This window comes from Dysidea avara, chromosome 2 (genome assembly GCF_963678975.1).
Source record: "Dysidea avara chromosome 2, odDysAvar1.4, whole genome shotgun sequence".
Classification (NCBI taxonomy): Eukaryota; Metazoa; Porifera; class Demospongiae; order Dictyoceratida; family Dysideidae; genus Dysidea; species Dysidea avara.
The window spans coordinates 12,870,212-12,890,295 of NC_089273.1; the positions used below are offsets into that span (position 1 = coordinate 12,870,212).

The window sequence follows — 20,084 nt, forward strand, 5'->3', positions numbered from 1 at the left end:
CTTACCAGATCTCTGGAGTCACTCATGAAGGACTGTAACATATAGGCCTCTTCTAGCTGGTACCTCCTGTTAGCAGCTTTCTGTTTCAACTGCTGCCATGTTGCTGAGATGTCTGTTAGCTGAGACTGGACATTACTGGAGTCTTGTGGGTGTGCCTCTATCACTTGTTGAGCCATTACATTGAGACGAGCTAACTTCTCTTCTACTGGAGCTAGCTCCCGTTCTAAAGCCTAACAATAAATTCACATACATAACACTCACAAAAATTTAAATTACAATGGTCCTTCCATTATCCAATATGATTGGGTTGAAAGTATGTTCAGATAATGGGATAAACGGAGCTCAAACATTTATTTTTACAGCTCAAATTAAAATACCCTAATAGAACAGTCACTTCCAAAGTTAAGATACCATAACATTCAGATAATCAATGGTGGGGCTACTGTACTAAGGTGCATATTATGTTTGTACATATATAATACAACAAAAACTCCATTAGTGGTCACTTCTTAATTAAGACCACCTCACTAAGACCATCACATTATTGCGACAACACCAAGTAAGTTCCCAACATACAAGCACATAGATACGTGAGGTACATCATAACCTTGCCATTTCAGTGTTGTCCCAAACATACATACATACCTATGTATGGTATGTGTACTTAGTAATCTATAAGAAGGTTATCACAAGTTACCTGCTGCTTTCTCTGCAGTAGCTGGACACTGGCAAGGTCTTTACCACAATCCTCACTAGAGAATACAATATCTTTCTCATTAATCCATGCTTTGGTCTCATCACAAGTCCTCCAAAAGTCTTGAACACTACACAATCAACAAATAATGAGGGGTTGATAGTTATTAAATGGGACTAACCTTTGGAGAATTCCAAGAGACTTCTCACGTGACAACTTTAAGCTCTGTAGTCTAGTCCACCTAAACAATAAAATAGGACCAATAACCCAACTGTAATACGAGTTGAACTGTATACTGTGTGCATACATACTTAGTAACAGCAGCAATAGAACTTAGCATCTTTGAAGTACAGAGTATAAACAACTCCAAAGGAGATGTCAGAATGACGCAATAGAAGCTGAAGCAGAGTAGGGGTTTATACTGCATCACTGTAACACTTAGGTGGTTTATAAGTGTGTACTTCGAAGATGTTCAATCTTTCATTGTCTTATTGTCACAGAAAGATGTTACACACTTTGTACTGGTAATACTTACAGTTCATTTAATTGGTTTTGACGTCTCTTGATCACCATTGACTGCATGTGGTTGGATTTGATCAGTTGATCACATTGGCTGTTGATCTCAGACATCCTCTTACTGTTAGCTACCAGATCAGTGACAAAGTTCTACGGACAGAGCACAATAACATTACCATAGTGTACAAGTTTGTTCATGCAATTTTGCTCACATCAAATTTCTTTTGCATGGACTCCACTCTGTCCTTGTTAGCACCTTTCTCTTCCGTCCTTACAATGGCTTCCTTCTGAACTATCCATGACTCCATCTCATCACAATCTCTCATCAGATTGAACAATCTGATTGTCTCTTCAAGATTTCTGTGACGTTGCTGTAATTGAAATATGCATATAATATAGCAAAAAGTAATCACTTAGAAAGCATACAGTTTGCTACTAAATATGTAGTTTCACAGATGGTTCAAGCTTTTCTTCATTGAATATGGCACACAAAAGCTTCCTTCATTTTGAGAATTCCTCAAATGGGTTGTGCTCCTATTCACAACTCCCAATAGCTACATATTCTCTCAATCAATACTGCCATTATACAAACCCAATAGTTTATAAATATACAGTACCACAACGTCACACTCGCCCACGCTTCTGGAGTGCAAGGGATAAAAAAACTCACTAATTCAAGAGCGTGACACCCGTTTCGCATATGAGTTTTTATCTTTTAATTCGAGGGAGAAAGACTCGTACGTGAAACAGGTGCCTCACACTCTTGAGCCATGGGCTAGTGCAACATTGTATTTGGGCGGTACCATAAGCATAATTTTGACTTACTGTAGTAAGTCCGTAGCCAGTATTACATGGTACTCTGTACTTTAAGCACTCACCTCAGCTGCCTTCACCAACTTGTCATAACTATTATTAATAACTTGTTGTCTACTGACCACAGCACCTGAGGTATCACCACGACTGGGGAATATCCTGGATGGGACTGGGGAGAGAGTGAGATCATACAACATGTAATGTGTATACACATCACGTATTCAAAGCATATTACTATGTACATATTTGAAGAAGCAGGGAAATACGTGATAAGATCTGTAAAAACCCAGCATGATATGTGCAAGCTTAAATTTTATGATAGGTAAGGTATTAAAAAAATTGTAGAAATGCTTTCTTGTTGTTGGAGAAAGTTCTAATTTTGTTAAAAACTGGATATCATCTTTTTCACCCACGTACTCAAGCGGAGTTCAAAAATCTGTTATGTAGCAGTAGGTCAATGGAAATGTAAGTCATGATTATGCTATGCCAAAGAGATAGCATGCGGTTAATCTTTCTTTTTAATTAAACAAATACCAAAAAAAACTTACCAAGCAATGGATTCACGAGGAACACGATGGTGTAAGTATATTATTGCATTAGTAAGATTTACCACTTTAGTAAACACTTATATATGATTTCTACACTTGCTGTACAAATTGATCTTTTTGTTGTTACTACATTGTAGAGCTGTAACTCTAAACGTTCTCAGTGAAACTTTACTGAACATTTGACTATGTACAATGATAAATAAATAGAAAATGCACTATTACGTACATATGTCTGATTTCACAGATCTGGAAATCAGTTACGTACTATAATTTATATACATATCTTATATACGTACTTAGTGCTGCTGATCTCCTCTTAGACACTTTCCTCTGTTCTGTTTTCTTCTTCCTCAACTTCACCTTGACTGGTCTGGTCACCTTCTTCTTGGTGATGTTCCTGATCACTGCTGGCTCCACCTCCTTGACATAGTTGACTGGTACAAACCCTTCCTGTCCATTAGGTCTCCTGTGTAGAGGAATTGTCCACACAATGTAATCTATGTAACACATTGTTACAGTACGCGCACTGCACATATTGTGTGTGTTCATAATACTGCATACATTTGTACGTACAAATATAAGATGAAAATGTGCATCAAAATAAATAAATACTATAATGTGTATCCTATACAAGGAATTTTAAGTTTGATAAAAAGTAGGGAAAAACAGGTCACCTACACCTGCAGATATACAGTGGACATTTAATCCCTAATTCAGTCATGCGAGGTATATTAGGGATTAATTGTCCACCAGTATATGTGCAGGTTCTTTGTTTCATTACTTTATTTCTATGATCCATAATCGAACTTAAAATTCATGTTGTTTTGATATCATTATGACTGGTGAACCCACACACACTGCATCAAAAGAAAGACAGAACCATACTTAATGTTGTGCAAATGTATGCACCAACTTTCAATACGGACTGAAAAGTGAAGTAGCCATTATGCATTGTTGTCAGCCACTGTGTGCTCGGCCCATTACAAATGAAGAGCTGTTCAAGAAAGCTCCTCTGCATTCAAAGTAGCCTCCATGGAAAATATGAACATTACAAACCTTAGCCAGGAAGCCATCATGCACAAGTAACACTTTGCGCTGTCAGCAAAGATAAATGGGACACAAAGGAGGACACTGGTAAGTCCATGAAGAATGCATTGTATGTACTGCGGTATGCCAACAGGCACCTGTCAAGTTGAAACAACACCAAACAGTGAAAAGATCAAGCCAGTAGTCTTAGCCACTATTGAGTTACGCATGTCTGAAGGCAAAAGTCAATCTGTCAGTAGAAAATTCCACTGAACAAAAACAACTTCATAGCAACCTATACTGAAGGCACTTTTGGGCTCAGTATACCTTACCAATACTGCCACCAAGACATCATGAAGGTATTGAGGCTGGTTTAGGACGATAATTTGGCCAGAAAAGCCCAAACTCATGATCCCTAATATACAGTAATACTATACTGTATGATACGTAAATGGTCACTCATGTGTATAAACTAAAAGTACAAATGATATGATATACTATGCACTACAGCAGTACTATGTTACACTTATACATAATCTACATACCTCACACACCACCATTCTGGATTAGCCTTCTTCACTAAATAGAACACCTAATGGAACAAATTGTAACATAATATTTTAATGCTCACAATATGGACATATGCACATACAGTACCGCTTAGATGTAACGTTATTTGCAAGTGTACAAGCGATGAAAATCTCACTAATTAAAAGGTGTGGCACCCGTTTCATCCCCGAGTATTTATCCTAAATGAAACGGGATTAATACTCACAAACAAAATGGGTGTCACGCCCCTTTAATTAGTGAGTTTTTTAATCACTCGCATGCTCGTGAAATAACGCTACAGGCAGTACTGTACTAGCAGCCCATGCAGTATGTACAGCAAGCTTGTGGGCTGATATACATACAGTACACACTTGTTCCTTACCTCTCCCTTCTCAATACCTAGTCCTTGTCCCTTAAACCTGTACAAAGCCTTCACTTGTGGTACTCTGATCTCTTGTACCACATCTTCCTCGACCTCACGATCTTCAGTAACCTCCTCCTCATACTCCACCTCAACTGGGACCTCTTCCTCTATCACCTGATCATCAGCTGACCAGTCTTGACGATCCTATGAGTAATAGTAAAGATACAAGATGTACCACTCCATTCTATATAGTGGGGAACTTTAGCTATCCTAACATTAAAGCCAACCAGATTATTTTCTATGGCTGTTCTATTAGAGTATGTATCTCAAATGGTGTCACTTTAGTTATGCATATTACACGTATGGTGTAAACAGATCATAAGTTTATTTGAATAAACATGCATATATTTTAAAATTTTCTTAAACATGCAGTAGATACCATAAACAAGCATGTCTGTACGTACCACTGATCCAGACATGAGGAACTCAAATATTTGTCTGCTAAGTTCTTTCAGTCGATCAATCTCAGAACTATACACTTTGATCTCATTTTCTAACTTCTCATGATTGTCCAGTAGAGTCTGTATGAAACATGTGATGTACATGATGTTATATCATTTTAGTACATCAATACAACCATGTGTGTAAGTACTTTACTACTGTGTTTAAAAATAGTGAAGGGACACTTTAATTTACACAATTTCCATACACGAAATCACAGAAAACACAGAAACACATATCACATATCTACCCTGTATGTATCCACACAAGGTACAGTACCACCCAGATGCAACGTCGCAAGCAACAATTGCGTGTGATTAAAAAACTTGATCGAAAAGAGCCATTTTATTTGCAACTTTTCATTCCTTGACTGGAAGGATAAAGACTAACGAACGAAATGGCTGCCATGTCCCTTTTTCAAGCAAGTTTTTTTTTTAATCACTCACAATTAGTGCTTGCAACATTGCATTTGGGTGGTACAGTATACATAGTTACTACATGTTCGTATGTGTGTACATAATGGTTATGTGTACATAATGGTTATATACTATTTGCATAAATCTACCACCCTTATACAAACAACAGAAACAATGATGGAAGGTCTCACTTTAGCAGTAGTTCCATCCCGGCCATAGTCCACACTGGACACTAATGGATCTTTCTCCTTCATCCATGACTCTGCCTCATTAGCATCAGCATAGTACTGTGTTAGTAATACAATAATAGTGGTACTTATTAATATGCAATGTAATATGTATGTCAACATCCAAAACACAGACTGATACACCCACACACACCCATGCATGCACACACGCACGCACACACATATTCATGTCACGAGTGCATAAATGATGTACATACACACATACCTGTTGTTGTTGGATACCTTCTTCTAGTCTTTGCTTCCTATTAGCACACAATTCATTCAATTTCTTCCACCTCTCTTGTAGAGTGATTATCCTCAGACCAATAGCCTTACTGGCATGGACTGCCTCTGACTTGACCTTCTCTCCATTCTGACAGACAGTCTGAAAATGTTGTCGACGTCCTTCTATCTCTCTCTCAACAACTTGATGTTTTTGTTGTAAGCTAATCAGTTATTGATATAATTCATGGTACGTACATTGTTATACATGAAGAAACCCCACATGTTTGCACATTTTTGGAATTCCACTTTAGTAAAATTTCCTTTATCTACTTAGCCAACCAAAGTTTCAGTCCTAGAAGCCAAGAGCTTTAGAAGCTACAGCACTACAGAGTGGTAACAACATAAAGATCAATCCATGCCGTGATAATACAGAAAATAAAACTACAGGTGCTTAACGAATTGGCTGAACTTACAAATGCTGGAGATGTAACTTTCATCATCACAACAAGAAAATCCATTGCTGGGTAAGTTACGTATTTTTTACAGGTCCTTCCTACAACTAGGGCAGAGACGAAAACTGTGAGAAAATGATGAGAGTAAACCACATGTCTAAAATCTGACACTCATATCTTCCGTCTCCTGAGACAAAACAATGATTTTTTAATTCTTTCTGCTTTGGGGAATACGGTGATATGAAGATTTTCACTATTATCACCTTCTTTCAGTACAAAACAAGTGCTCAAAAAATTTTTAGAAGTCTTTTTTTATTATTGCAGCCCATTATGTATCCTACTGCAAAATTAGGGTTGCACAAACATGTGGGATCCTTGCATATCTGGTCACACGTTTAGCTTGCTCTCAAAATATGTCATGTATGTAGGCACCCATACACACACACACACAAACACACTCACACCCACACACTTACCCACGTGCACACACACGCATATAAACTTACTTCAAAACAGTTCTGACATCTTTGCCAGTATCAGCTTGTAAACACAGTTGTTCTTTCTCCTTCATCCACACCTCCTCATCCTCAGCTTTACGATAAAACTCCTGCACTTTGAGTGATTCTTGTAGTCGTTGGTGACGAGTGGTGGCCATATTACTGAGGTCAGCACAAGCCTTGTCCATCTGAGACTGTCTTTGTTTGATAAGTGAACTATCTGGATGACCTGGGGAATGTATAAGTATGTACGTACATTTTTCATGTAAATATTTTAAAATAAATATTTCAACTGATGAGTACACTACATATGTATGTATGTATGTATGTATGTATGTACGTACGTACGTATGTATGTATGTATGTATGTATGTATGTATGTATGTACGTATGTATGTTAAACAAGTGTACTGTTCCATTACGATCATTTAAGATTGCATAGTTTTAAGGTCTTGTTGCCCCGGTGTGAGAAATACAATATGGTATAAAGCTACAGATCAAAATCTGTGGTATAATGCCATCAGTTTGGTATAAACAAAATTTGTTTACAACACTTGCACTGTAGCAAGGCAAAGGTCTAATATGGAAAGCAGCAGCAGCAGTCTATCGATAATTTATAATGCGATTATAGAGACAGCACAAATTTGCAACACGACCTTATATGGTGAATAAACAAATCAGCCTGTCCAGTAATTTATCAAATTACAACAGTGTTTAGTAATTGTGAAAGAAACATTAAATTAAGATTACCAAATATTGTCATAAGTACAAGATCAGCTATTTGAAAATACATCCATACAAGGCAACACCGAGTACTATAAATACACTGGTGTAACATGTAGATAACACAATTAAGTGACAAAGACAAGAGATACAACATGACTACTGTTCTTATAACAATTCTACTGGTGTTGGTCACTGTTACAATCATCACTGAAGGATCTACTGCTATAAAGAACTGTTGTAATGTTGCTGTTAAAGATCACTACTTCACTATCAACAAGAACTCCTCAGGAGTATACACCATCATTGACTTGTGTGGACAAGGAACTACAGTACAAGGATATTGTGACACTGTCACTGATGGTGGAGGATGGATGGTTATTCAGAGGAGGAAAGATGGCTCTGAAGATTTCAATAGATTTTGGTGGGAATATGAGATGGGATTTGGTAGCCTGACTGGAGAATTTTGGTATGGACTACATGCCATCCATTGTCTTACCAGTCAAGGACAATGGGAGCTACGTATTGACTATATCTTTCCTAATGGAACAAATGGTTATCTGTCATATAGTAACTTTAGAGTAGGACCAGCCACTGAACAGTATCCATTAACCATATCAGGATATGATGGAGTTACTATTGATCCACTTAGTACAGTCCCACTGAATGATGCAAAGTTTTCATCACGAGATAGAGATAACGATAAATGGAGCAGTGGTAATTGTGCTGCTCATTATCAGGATAATGGGTTCATTGGTGGATGGTGGCACAATGCTTGCTCCGACATATATCCCAACCATGGGTACAACAACAAGAATACAATATTCCTCAATTATCAGTTGCATTCTCTACCATTTATAGAAATCAAGATCAGACCCAAGAACTGTAACAACATTTAACTTCATCAAGTGATGATGTGTGTGATTTGACTGATATTATCATGTAGTTATTAGTAGTGTAATAACATTACAATTTTTTTGTTAACATCATTGCATAGCTAGTGTTTGCTTCATTATCACCCTCTAACATTGAAATCTGATAATACTACTAAATGGTAAACTAAGCATAATATGGAAACTGAAATCTAAGTACGTATCTAGATGATCTAATATGGCCAGTACACAGATTGGGAAACATATGTGCAACAAAAGCTTGTGTATTAAAGTTTCATTAGAACTCATTTTCAAAAACAAATATAAAACATTTATATGTGGCAGTCTCAGAAAAAACCTGTCTTGTCTGCACAACTTCCAAATTTTTTTTTCGATTTCTTAGCACTATCTGCAGTATCCAAGGAAGGTTTCAGCCTTCTGTGGTGGAATTTTAGCACCAAAAAGTAGGAAGAGCAAGATAATCAACTTGTATAGTGACTATACTGAAAATAAACTACAGGCACTCACATTCACAGCCATAACTTTCATTTGCATTAGTCTACAATGTTGCAGTTTGGCTTAAACTGTTCACCATGGAGTAGCAAATCAGTCAAGGTATGGTGTTAAACCTGTAATTACTTACGTATATGCGAACGAAGGCAGGTTAGCCAAAGAAATGACAACGATCTTTCTTATATTTACTGCATCGTAAATAAACATGCATAACTTTACAATTTTTTTTAAAATTTCGAATTTCTCAATACACATTGCTTGCGCAAACAAGTTGGGTTTTTTCTGAGACAGTTGCATATTTCACACAAAATTGTGTACAATTGTATGGGAAAATGCTGAAAGTACAAATTTGGGATTTAGGATTTTGCATTTTGTGCACACGTCTCAACCAACCTTGATCAATGAACTTGCTAGCTTGTCCATTAACCACCTTCACCCTCTCAGTGATGGTAACAATATCAGCCTCCAACAAGCTGTGCTTCTGTAGTAGGTCTTGTACACTTAATAAGTGTTTACCATAGTCCTCTGACTGTAGTGACATCTAGTAGTAGTGATAGGAATGTGTTGGTAAGTGTGTGTATGTGTACATGTTTAAGATATACACATACATTTAAAGCACGTTCAGCATGTACATACATTAAAAAACAAGAGATTTTAAAAGCCAGTGATGCACACACACACACACTTTGATAGCAGACCACCACACACTATACTACACACACAACCCTGATAGTAGACGATCACACACACATACACACACACACACATACACACACACACACACACACACCTTGATAATAGACCACCACACACACATGCAAACACACACACGCATGTACGCACGCACACCTTGATAACAGACCACCACACGCACACACACGTGTGCTCACGCATACACACATACCTGTATTATTCCCATATCAGTAAGACACTCATCCATTTCATTAAACACAGTCATCAGATCTCTTTGACTGGTCAGTGTAATTTTACGAGAGTCCAACTTAGCTAGTAGTGTATCCCACATGTTCTGTATTGACTGGACCCTGTGTATATAATACACACACTGATGGTTACAACACTACATGTTCCACACACCTGGACTGTATACTCTGACTATCATAATAACTTTCTTGTGATAGTTCTCTACCAAGCTCCCTGATGTCATGAATACGTGTGGACTAGATAATAAAGTACAGAATTAATGTTAATAATATACTATAGTAATCATTTTAACATTAGACCCTGATGCGTCTATATAGCCAAGAGATAATCAAGTCAATTGACTACATACGTAGTACCGAGTTCTGTCCAATTTTACTCTAATTGAACATACGTACAAAGTTGACAAAACACTCTTAATAGAACAGTCACTTTAAACAACACTACTCACTCTAGCATCCACATCAGTGTGAATAGCCTCATGTCTCTTTAGTGCAGCATCAACAGAATGCATGTCACGTCCATTATCCAGTTCATCAAGTATTTGTGTCATGTCTGCCAACCAGCTCTCTCTAAGTGATGACTTGCGGGCAAACTTCTCTGCTAGGTGTTTCAATTTCTCTTGTCTACATGCAAGTACATCAGGAATATTTTAAGTAGTTACTCTCAATACAAATTATCATGACTATAAACCTCAGTTAGCAGAATTAGGGATTCTATAAATACTTGGTCCATTTTTATGAAACTACCTCTAAACCACAAAAAAATTTTACATATCAGAGTATTGTTTCAGTATTGAACAAAAACCAGTCTCATGGCATATTGACAGTATTGGTTAGGTACAATGAAGTGACCTGCTGAGCAAAAACCAGCCGTTTTTGCAAAAAGTTAAAACCACATTGAAATACACTGGGTAAAATGTATGCTACATGAAAAAATTTCCACAGACTTTAATCGCATTCGTACACACTGAACTTAAGCTCAAATCAATAAACTCTATTATACCACTGGATTTGCCTGTTTATGGAGAGTAAGAAAATCTTTGCTTCATGTTTGCACAGCAAAGGTAACGTGAGTTATGGGTATTTATTTATGATGCGGCAAAAACAATGTTACCGTCATCATTTCTTAGTTGGAATGGCCTTCTTCCTTGTCAACACAGAAGAGTACAGAGAAAGCACTATGCCTTGATTGATTTGCCAGTTCATGGTGCACAGGTTGAGCCAAGTCCCATCTTCATAGCTTGTTTCAATCATACGTTACGACTGATCCTGTAATTTATTTCCCGTATTGTTGCTGTACCAATCGAGAGTCTATCACTGTTCCAACTGTCAAGCACTATAACTCCCAACACCATTTAATGTTTTAATAGGTTGAAACTTTGGCGGTGCACTCTTTTGTTACTATAGATAACAAAGATGCAATGAAATGGAATTTGAAGAGTATGCGAAAACAGCCAGTTTTTGCTCTGCCGGTCACAATTGCTTTCCGTGTGACCACAAGTGCTTTCGATTAGTTACTGTGAATCCTTAAATTATATAATAATTTTATAGGAGTTTTCTGCTGACTGATTGAATGACGGGATAGGAGATTTAGCGGAATGGCAGAAACAGCAGAATCATCATTTATAGATTATGGACAGCCTTAGAATGCCCACTACCAGTTAGCTACTCACTGTTACACAGCTACATAGAACCATGATAGAACTCACCATGATTGAAGCACATGGTCTTTGTAGTACCAATTTTCTGTTTTCTTGCAGCATGGCAATTAATTCTTAGAGTGTAGTCTTGTCTTGAGCCTCATCGATCACCAAAAATATCAACACACTGTATTTTGAAGCACATGTTACTAGAAGTGCCTCAAGGGGAGCCTTTTATATTTGAAAATCTGTAAATGTCAACCCGAGAAAATAGAGTCCGGCCAAATGAGACTAACAGTCTGTTTACACTACAGGTCGCTCTGGATGAGATCGCTTCAGTTCGCTCAAGAACGATTTTTTAGCACTGTTTATACTAGGAAGGCCAAACCCGCTCCAATAACCAAAAAAACCTTAAACCCACAATCATAATTTTCATCGAAGTAGAGATTGTTGATGGAGTTAAAGGATTTGTGTGCTCTGTTTTCGTAAGGTCAGTAGGCATGATGAAGTTTTCAGTGTTGGAGACAACCTCTCAATTCTATGGAGTTGGTTAACTGCTCATTCGCACGTGTACCTGTTTGTTTTTGAGTCCTTTTGTTGTTCTTGAGGCTGTCCTTCTGTATCATCCTCTAAATATTTTGCTGTTGCTTTATTTTGTCTTTACAGTCGCAATTTTAGCTGTAGTTCTCCATATCTTTATCCTGCTTATTAGAGCCAAATCAAACCACAGGTTCGCGACTGTTTATACTAGGTGAGCAGAGCGAACTAGTTCGAACCAAACCCACATCCCTAGCAGGTCCATTTCAGAGCAGTTCAACACTGTTCGGTTCGATACGGTACGCGCTTACACTAACTTGGAAATTGCTCTGATTCAAGTTAGTTCAAACTAGATGGATAGTGTAAACAGGCTGTAAGCTCAACCATTCAACATCAATTGTTTTGCAATTCAAAACATAGTAATCAGTCACATAAGTTTAAGAACATTCTAGAATACTTCTATCACATGTTTGGTACCTAGCTATAAAGCACTTCTAGTAACATGCACTTTAAAATACAGTGTGTTGATGATCAATGAGGCTTGAGACAAGACTACAGACTAAGAATTGATTGCCACAGATGATGGTAAGCTGCAAGAAGACAGAAAATTGGCACTACAAAGACCATGTGCTTCAATTGTGGTGAGATCTATGTAGCTGTATTTATATATGTAACAGTGAGCAGCTAACTGGTAGTGGGTGGTTTAAGGCTGTCCATAATCTGTAAATGACGATTCTGTTGTTTCCGCCAATTCTGCTGCTATTCAGCTAAATCTACGTACTTTCCCTTGATTGACTGACTGATGTCTTCAGACAAGCATAACTCAATATTGGCCACTGGCTTGATTTTTTCACAATCAGATGTTTCATCAGCCTGACAGCTGTCTTTTGGCATACCACAGTACGTAGAATGCATGCATCATTAACTTATGTTTGCTCTCCTTTGTGTCCTATTTCTTTTCAGTGACAGTGCATAATTATGTATAGTTGTGACTGCTTTATTTAAGTATCTATATCTCCCTGATTGTCTCCAGTAAGGTTATATTTTTTACTGCAGCACAAAATGGTGGCTACACACTTCTTCATTTGGTCCCTATCCTTGAGACTGTGTAAGGCAAGCAGGCGCTATAAATGAAGAACAGTAGGGAAAGCACCTTTGTAGTCAATCCAGTCACCACGAAAAATACAGACGATTCACGAGCCCCAACTACTCGAGATTGAACAGTGGCCATTATGCTTCGCTTTCATCTATTTTAGTCCATTACACAGCATTACAAACTAAGAACAGTATGTACGAGAAGTGTCTCTGCAATTAATCCGGTTGCTACAAAAAACATGGGAACAAAGCCACAGGGAAGCCACATCGCATCATCGCAAATTGACACCTTACATTGCCAGCGAAAAGAACTGGGACACAAAGGAGGACAAAGGTAAGTCCATGATGCATGTATTGTACATATTGTGGTTGGTAAAAAGACACATCTCGGGACAAAGCAATGTTGATTAGTGAAGATATCAAGCCTGTAGCTATATCCATTGTTGAGTTATGCTTGACTGAAGATATCAGTTAGTTAGAACAAAAATTGATAAAAATTCCATAGAAATTTTTTGGAAGGGTTTGGGGTTGGTCTGAAGACAATTTTGGGCTTGGCTGTGCCTAACTAATACTGCCAAGTTGTCATGAAGGGAAATTGAGGGTGATACGTTTGGCTGGAAAAGCCCAGTTCTCTGATATACAGGGTAGTACTGTATGATATATGGCCATCTTTTGAGTGTTTAACGCTAGATTTGAAGATAAATGTACTAAGATTATGTCATGTATGATGATTCTGAGATGGGTTTTTAACCACATCAATTTGGGTGGTACCCATCATAACCCCTAATAAACAATACTATCATACTACTTAATACCATAATTGTAGTCAATGCTATGTACCTTTGGAGCTCTCTCCTTAACGCTACCTCTCGTTCATGTTCAGCTCCTTCAAGTTTCACCCAGGCCTACAACAGAAAAAGATAGTTGGTAATACACGTATATACAGCACACAATTCTAGAACAGTTGCCAAGAAACACTAGCAGTAGATTACCTTGTTAATATCAGCAATCAGTTTACCTTCAGGAGGATACCAGATCCTTTGTTTAGCAGCTTGTAGTTTCATCTGTATGTTGAACAACTGTATCTCCAGGTTACCTCTCTCGTTGTACCTGTGAGGATGTTGATACAACACAGACCGTTGTTACAAGTATGGCAGTCATGAGATCAAAACTTAAACTAAGACAAAAAATAAGTAATGGTCCCAAAAAAAACAAAAAAAAAAACAGTAACTTTGGGGAATTGAACCACATTTATCCACATGTCAGCCTACTACGCTACACCACTATTAGCTACCCATCTCCCTTAATTTGTACCATAACCTGTAAGAACCTATGTATCTATGCATTTGTAACCAAAGTTGGACACATTATAATGATGTCTTTCACTGTCTGTATGAAGCTAAGAGGTGGCCAAGCTTTATCAGGACACTTACATATCAGAGCATCTTACATTGTATAATACGTACGTCACAGAAGAGATTTAACTTGTACTACCAACACAGTGAAAACACAAGTAAACACACCACTGATACTAACTTTGGTGGTTTCTCAACAGTCCGGTATTTCTTAAAGCCACTCATCAGCTGTTGCATACCAGTCAATGTGTTGGGGAAGTTCCTATCAGACAAGTGAACTATCTTCTCCTCTATCCACCCCAACAAGTTAGTAATCATATCATCATAGTCATCCTTCATGTGTTCTATCTCTACCATCATACCTACCACCTGAAGGAGTAGGGTAGTGTATATTAACTACATATCATCGGTTACTACAAGGGTATGCGTAATACACATCATATCAAGTACACAAGTTCCTATAATGAACTGGTGTACTTAATATGGCCACCGTGATGGACCCAATGTGTATAATATGTGACAATCTGTGCACCATGAACTGGCAAATGATCTAAGTATAGTGCTTTCCCTGCACTCCACCATAGTAAGAGGCTATTCCTACAAAACAAATGATGACGGTAAACACTATTTCTACTGCATCGTAAATAAGCGGTCATAACTCATGTATGCACTGCTACACGAACACAAAACAAAGCTTGTCTTGCTCTATGTGGACAGGTCAATCAAGTGATATATAGGTTTTGGGGATTTAAGCTTTGTTTCATTGCGTACCATAACGATTAAAACGTGCGTAAATTTATTTAGTAGTATGTGTATTTGTATTTCAATATGTTCATAGTAAAGCAAAATTTTGTGAAAACGACCAGTTTTTGTCATATAATTTATCACACAGCATTTATCAACAACTCTAAGTGCTGCTGCAAACATTTAATCAATCAGTGTCATGTGGTAAGTAGGGTCTGGCCACACAAGGCTAGTAGTCCATACTGATATAACTGGACTATAAAATTATATGTACACATTAAAAACATTCTTTTGGTCCCATATATTATCCCCAGCCACCCACATGCTTGATCACGTGAAGGTCGTTTGAGGACTTCGGTTGAACTTTTGGAAGTGAACAATAATATAGTAGATACTGTACCTGAAAAACTAACTAAGTGGTTCTCTAAACATTTTCATAGCCATTGATTATTGATATATAAATGAAATTTAGGAAAGGTTTCATGCAACAAGGGTTAATCATTGTTTTATTAGTCACACCAGTGAGTTTTATAAAGTATTGTAACACCCCTTGAGGTGGCTGGATAGGTTATTCATTTGAATTTAAACATGCGAGAAACACATTTGTAACACTAGAGCCAAGAAAGTTGACCAAAGTCACCAGATGACCTTCGCGTAATCAAGCACGTGAGCAACTGGGGACAAGACTACCCATAGATGATCAGACAAGGTCCTGGAGTGTATGTGTTATAGTTAAACACCACCACATCCTACGAGTGCAGGTGTGGGTTAACTGGCTTCTATCCCACACTATGAAACACATTATTATCAAACAATGTGACAATTGCTGAAATAGAGGTGTTAATTACAGTGATAATAACTTTTACTGTGCTTTTAGTTTTAGGATGTTTTAGGATGATTCATGTTGCCTTTGATCTAGCTGAATATGTATATCAACTTGTCTTTGATATTATTGATACTTATACCTACTGGAGTTAACTACCAGTTGTTGTTTTTTTTACTTTGATGCTTTAGTGGGATAGAAGTTCTATTAGCTTGTATATATTGCATCACAGACTTAGCCATAGTGTGGGTGTATACCAATGTGGTTTACAGTTCAGTAACAAATTAACCATCACAACAACCACACAGTCATCTTGTCTACACTAAGGTTTGTGTGATAACCCATGACCCTGGGTGGAGTGATTAGTGGGGGAGGATTGTTTATCACTAGATAAAAAATATTTTAACTATCCAAGCATACTAATTGAGATAAACAAACAATGACCTTAACTATCATAACAGAAAACATTGTACCTTGTTTAATCTCTTTCCACCAGTCACTTCATGTTTTAGTTTAGTGAAGTAGTGATAATAAGCTACCAGGTAGGTCATGATGGACTTGTCATCTGGTCTGGGAACACTGACATCTAACAAGAACATGATGCATTATAATTGTGTCCATATTAACATCTTACTCATATGCACGCACTAACTGACACCTGCAAGCATCTATACACACACACACACAAACACGCACGCACACAAACACACCTTCAGCATCTAACAGACGAGCTATTCCCAGTTCTTTTTCTGCTACATCAAAAGCATTGTTGAGATTAGCCAGTGGTTGTGTTGCCTTCAGTTCATCATAATTGATCAGGTCAGGCCTGTATTCGTCAATGACATTTTAATAAAACAATACATGTGTTGATACAATCACAATAACAATCCTAGTGAAAGTGTTTACATTGTATATAACTGATGTGCACACACAGTATTATTCAATAATAGGACGTTTTTTTGTTTTCTTTTTACATTCTTGTAAACAATGTTTCTTTACATAACATATACAGAACACACACATACTACACACCTGTGTTTGTGTATGAGAGCATTAAAGGCTAGTCCATCTCTCCAACTAGTACTGAAGTTCTCCACACGTACACCGGGGTATCCAGCTGTCTTCCTCTGACACCATAACAACAGTGCCTCTTTGGCTGACCTCTTCTCCATAGACTCATCCTAATTCAATTTTAAATAGCCAACTAGATGTAAGGTTAGACCACTCCAAATAAATTCTCCGTTTCCTGTCCTAGACTCAGGTATATTTCATGCAGGCAGGCGGTCCATTTTTATTATTCCATTATAAGATTGGCAACTTTTCAAGCCATTATTTGCTTGGTACAACCATAAAATGCTGCATAAAATCATGCTTAAGCTTGTACGTACCTTTGTTTTTAAGTTGCAAAAATAACACAAACATGAATTTATGCCGACTTAATAACACTGCTGGCACCTGAGCTATAACTCTGTTTTACTGATCCTGTACAGAATGCAAGAATAATAAAAAATAATGGAAGAATATGGAATAATGGAATGTTTAGAGCTGACAGTAACCAGATGTGGGCAGTGAACAGAAAACAGAGAATTTATTTGGAGTGATCTTAGCTAGCTACAAGAATGTGAAATGTCCACAAATATTAATTTTGTGTGGGGTCAGCCAACACAGAAAAGCCGAAAATATATGAGTAAGCAGCTGTATTTAGTACTGAGTATAGCATGAAATTTCATTTTTTCTAATGGACCTTTCCTACTTTGAATCGCATCTGGTAGAGAGATCAGTATAACATATGATAAAACTATGAGTTATGTCAATAACACACTGCAATTGTAACTTCATAAATGAAGATACACACAGTATTACACAGACATCACCTCTTCTTGTATGTCCTCAATCTCAAATCTCAGGATGATGGTCCACATCAGTCCCATTATCAGTCTTGGTATACCATCAACAATATCCTCAGCACCTATACTCTCCACATGAACCTGTACAAGTGTGAATATGTTAATGATATCAGGTTAAAGGAACTACTTTATCATACAGTACGATAGTACTGTAAAGTAGGAACCACAAAGGTGTAGGCGTGGCCCATGAAAAAACATCACAGCCTCACTTTTCCCAGATGACGATGAGGCAGTATTGGTTAGGCAAAACTAAGCCCAAACAAGCCTTCAGATTGACCCGAAATGCCTTCAACAAGTTGCTACGGAATTATAAAATAAAGTTATTTAACAGAATTTTCTAGTGACTGACTGAGTAGCTGACTGACGCCTTCAGACAAGCGTAACTTGATAATGGCTAATGCTACAAGCTTGATTATTTCATTGTTCAACGTCACATTGGCCTGAGAGGTGCCTTTTGGCATACCGCAGTACGTACAATGCATTCTTCATGGACTTACCAGTATCCTTCTCAGATTGGGGAATGAAGTAGGCCAATTAAACATTCCCAATTAACCACATTATTGTGTACGCCTGTGACACACCTTACAGGTCAATGTACAGATTTTCTAAATCTTCACAATATTAACACCAACCTTCTTCTGATGTGTTAAAAAGTTCAGTGCCTTTCCAACATTCTCAATCTTGTTTATCCTTAGACGACCACGTCCTGTAGTAGAATATAATACATCACTATTAATAATGTGTTCAACTATCACATAACATAATACCAGGTCAGCTTAACTAAATTTAAGAATAGAATGACTTGTTAACAATTCAATTGTTATTCATACTAACAAATGCATACATACACACATTATGTTCATACTGTATATATACATACTTTAATTTTAAAAAATCAACTCAAATGCAACATTGTTTCACACAAGTGCGAGAGATTAAAAATTTGCTAATTTAAGGCCATGGCATGTGAGTATTCATCCATGAAACGGGATGAATATTTGTGAGCAAAATGTGTGCCCTGCTCTACAATTAGTAAGTTTTAAATCACTCACACGCAAGAAGATGATGTTGCATTTGAGTGGTAAATACAGTATAGTTCCACTACTATACACCACACAAATACTAACCTATTGTTCCAATCTTTTCTCCTGATATGATCTCCAGTAAATGGATCAGTAGACGACCGTCACACAAATCAATAAACAAATCATCTACTTTAAGACCTCTCTACAAGTTAATAATAAATAATGATTAGCATGACATTTCCTGATGTAAAATACTATTAGTGACACATAATGTTACATAAGTCACTCATTGTGAGACACTCTCTCTCACAGGATATTACTTATGGTGTTGAGCTTTAATATTGTAAACCTTTGAGGGTGACGTGATTGCACAACCAAACAGGCAACTTATAGGAATTGATCATTATTTTAGACAAGCCAGTGGATCATTGAGTGCTAACATAACTCTCTATGCCAGGGTTACAGGAACACGTGACTGGATCTGCAAGAATCCACATGTGGTCAACTGAAGTTTCAGCTCTAGAAGTCATAAACTTTCGAAGTTACACCAGTACAAAGTGGTAGCAACAAAATAATCGATTCTACAGTGACATTACGGAAAATAAACTACAGGCACTTAATTAAGCGGTCATAACTTACAAAACGCAGTTCTCTACCAGCTTACACCATAATATTTTCCATGAACAGATGAATCCATTGCTAGGTAAGCCAAGTCTTCCAGGTCCTACCTAAAACTCCTACAACCAGGAAAACTTGAGGAAAAGTGAGGGTGAATTGTTTGTCCAATAGCGTCTCCGCGACAATAATAAGATGGAGCTAAAATTTTTGTACTCCTCCTACTTTGGGACATAATGATGCTACTAAGGTTTATGCTGTTGGCACCTTCCTTCATCACGTAACAAATGCTATAATTTGTGTAAATATTTCACCCATTACATTTATTGTATTCTACTGAAAATCAGGCTTGTGCAAACATGTGGGATTCTTGTAGATCTGGTCACATAGAGATTTGCAAACCACAAACAACAAAGCTTCTTAGTGAAACTGATCAAAAACTGGACTTGCAAGAAAGACAATTCAC

The 20,084-nt window shown here is 37.4% G+C and overlaps 1 protein-coding gene across 4 annotated transcripts in view; it reads right to left on the bottom strand.

The window, feature by feature from the left end:
* The window catches only part of LOC136246629 (spectrin beta chain, non-erythrocytic 1-like), a 105,222-nt gene that overhangs the window by 48,067 nt on the left and 37,071 nt on the right, over positions 1 to 20,084 (bottom strand). For 3 of the 4 annotated variants that reach the window (XM_066038162.1, XM_066038161.1, XM_066038160.1), the window contains exons 2-27: positions 19,106 to 19,205; positions 18,611 to 18,684; positions 17,946 to 18,059; positions 17,104 to 17,252; positions 16,782 to 16,897; positions 16,545 to 16,657; positions 14,686 to 14,873; positions 14,142 to 14,259; positions 13,990 to 14,054; positions 10,327 to 10,501; positions 10,032 to 10,114; positions 9,841 to 9,979; positions 9,330 to 9,477; positions 6,838 to 7,057; positions 5,881 to 6,100; positions 5,619 to 5,714; positions 4,975 to 5,091; positions 4,529 to 4,714; positions 4,143 to 4,189; positions 2,868 to 3,037; positions 2,089 to 2,192; positions 1,423 to 1,581; positions 1,230 to 1,360; positions 876 to 935; positions 698 to 824; positions 6 to 230 (exon numbers count right to left, since the gene is read on the bottom strand). In XM_066038162.1, coding sequence (XP_065894234.1) covers positions 6 to 230; positions 698 to 824; positions 876 to 935; positions 1,230 to 1,360; positions 1,423 to 1,581; positions 2,089 to 2,192; positions 2,868 to 3,037; positions 4,143 to 4,189; positions 4,529 to 4,714; positions 4,975 to 5,091; positions 5,619 to 5,714; positions 5,881 to 6,100; positions 6,838 to 7,057; positions 9,330 to 9,477; positions 9,841 to 9,979; positions 10,032 to 10,114; positions 10,327 to 10,501; positions 13,990 to 14,054; positions 14,142 to 14,259; positions 14,686 to 14,873; positions 16,545 to 16,657; positions 16,782 to 16,897; positions 17,104 to 17,252; positions 17,946 to 18,059; positions 18,611 to 18,684; positions 19,106 to 19,205 — 3,444 coding nt within the window. The remainder of the gene's footprint in view (positions 1 to 5; positions 231 to 697; positions 825 to 875; positions 936 to 1,229; positions 1,361 to 1,422; positions 1,582 to 2,088; positions 2,193 to 2,867; positions 3,038 to 4,142; positions 4,190 to 4,528; positions 4,715 to 4,974; positions 5,092 to 5,618; positions 5,715 to 5,880; positions 6,101 to 6,837; positions 7,058 to 9,329; positions 9,478 to 9,840; positions 9,980 to 10,031; positions 10,115 to 10,326; positions 10,502 to 13,989; positions 14,055 to 14,141; positions 14,260 to 14,685; positions 14,874 to 16,544; positions 16,658 to 16,781; positions 16,898 to 17,103; positions 17,253 to 17,945; positions 18,060 to 18,610; positions 18,685 to 19,105; positions 19,206 to 20,084) is intronic. The other variant, XM_066038163.1, reaches the window with a different exon arrangement.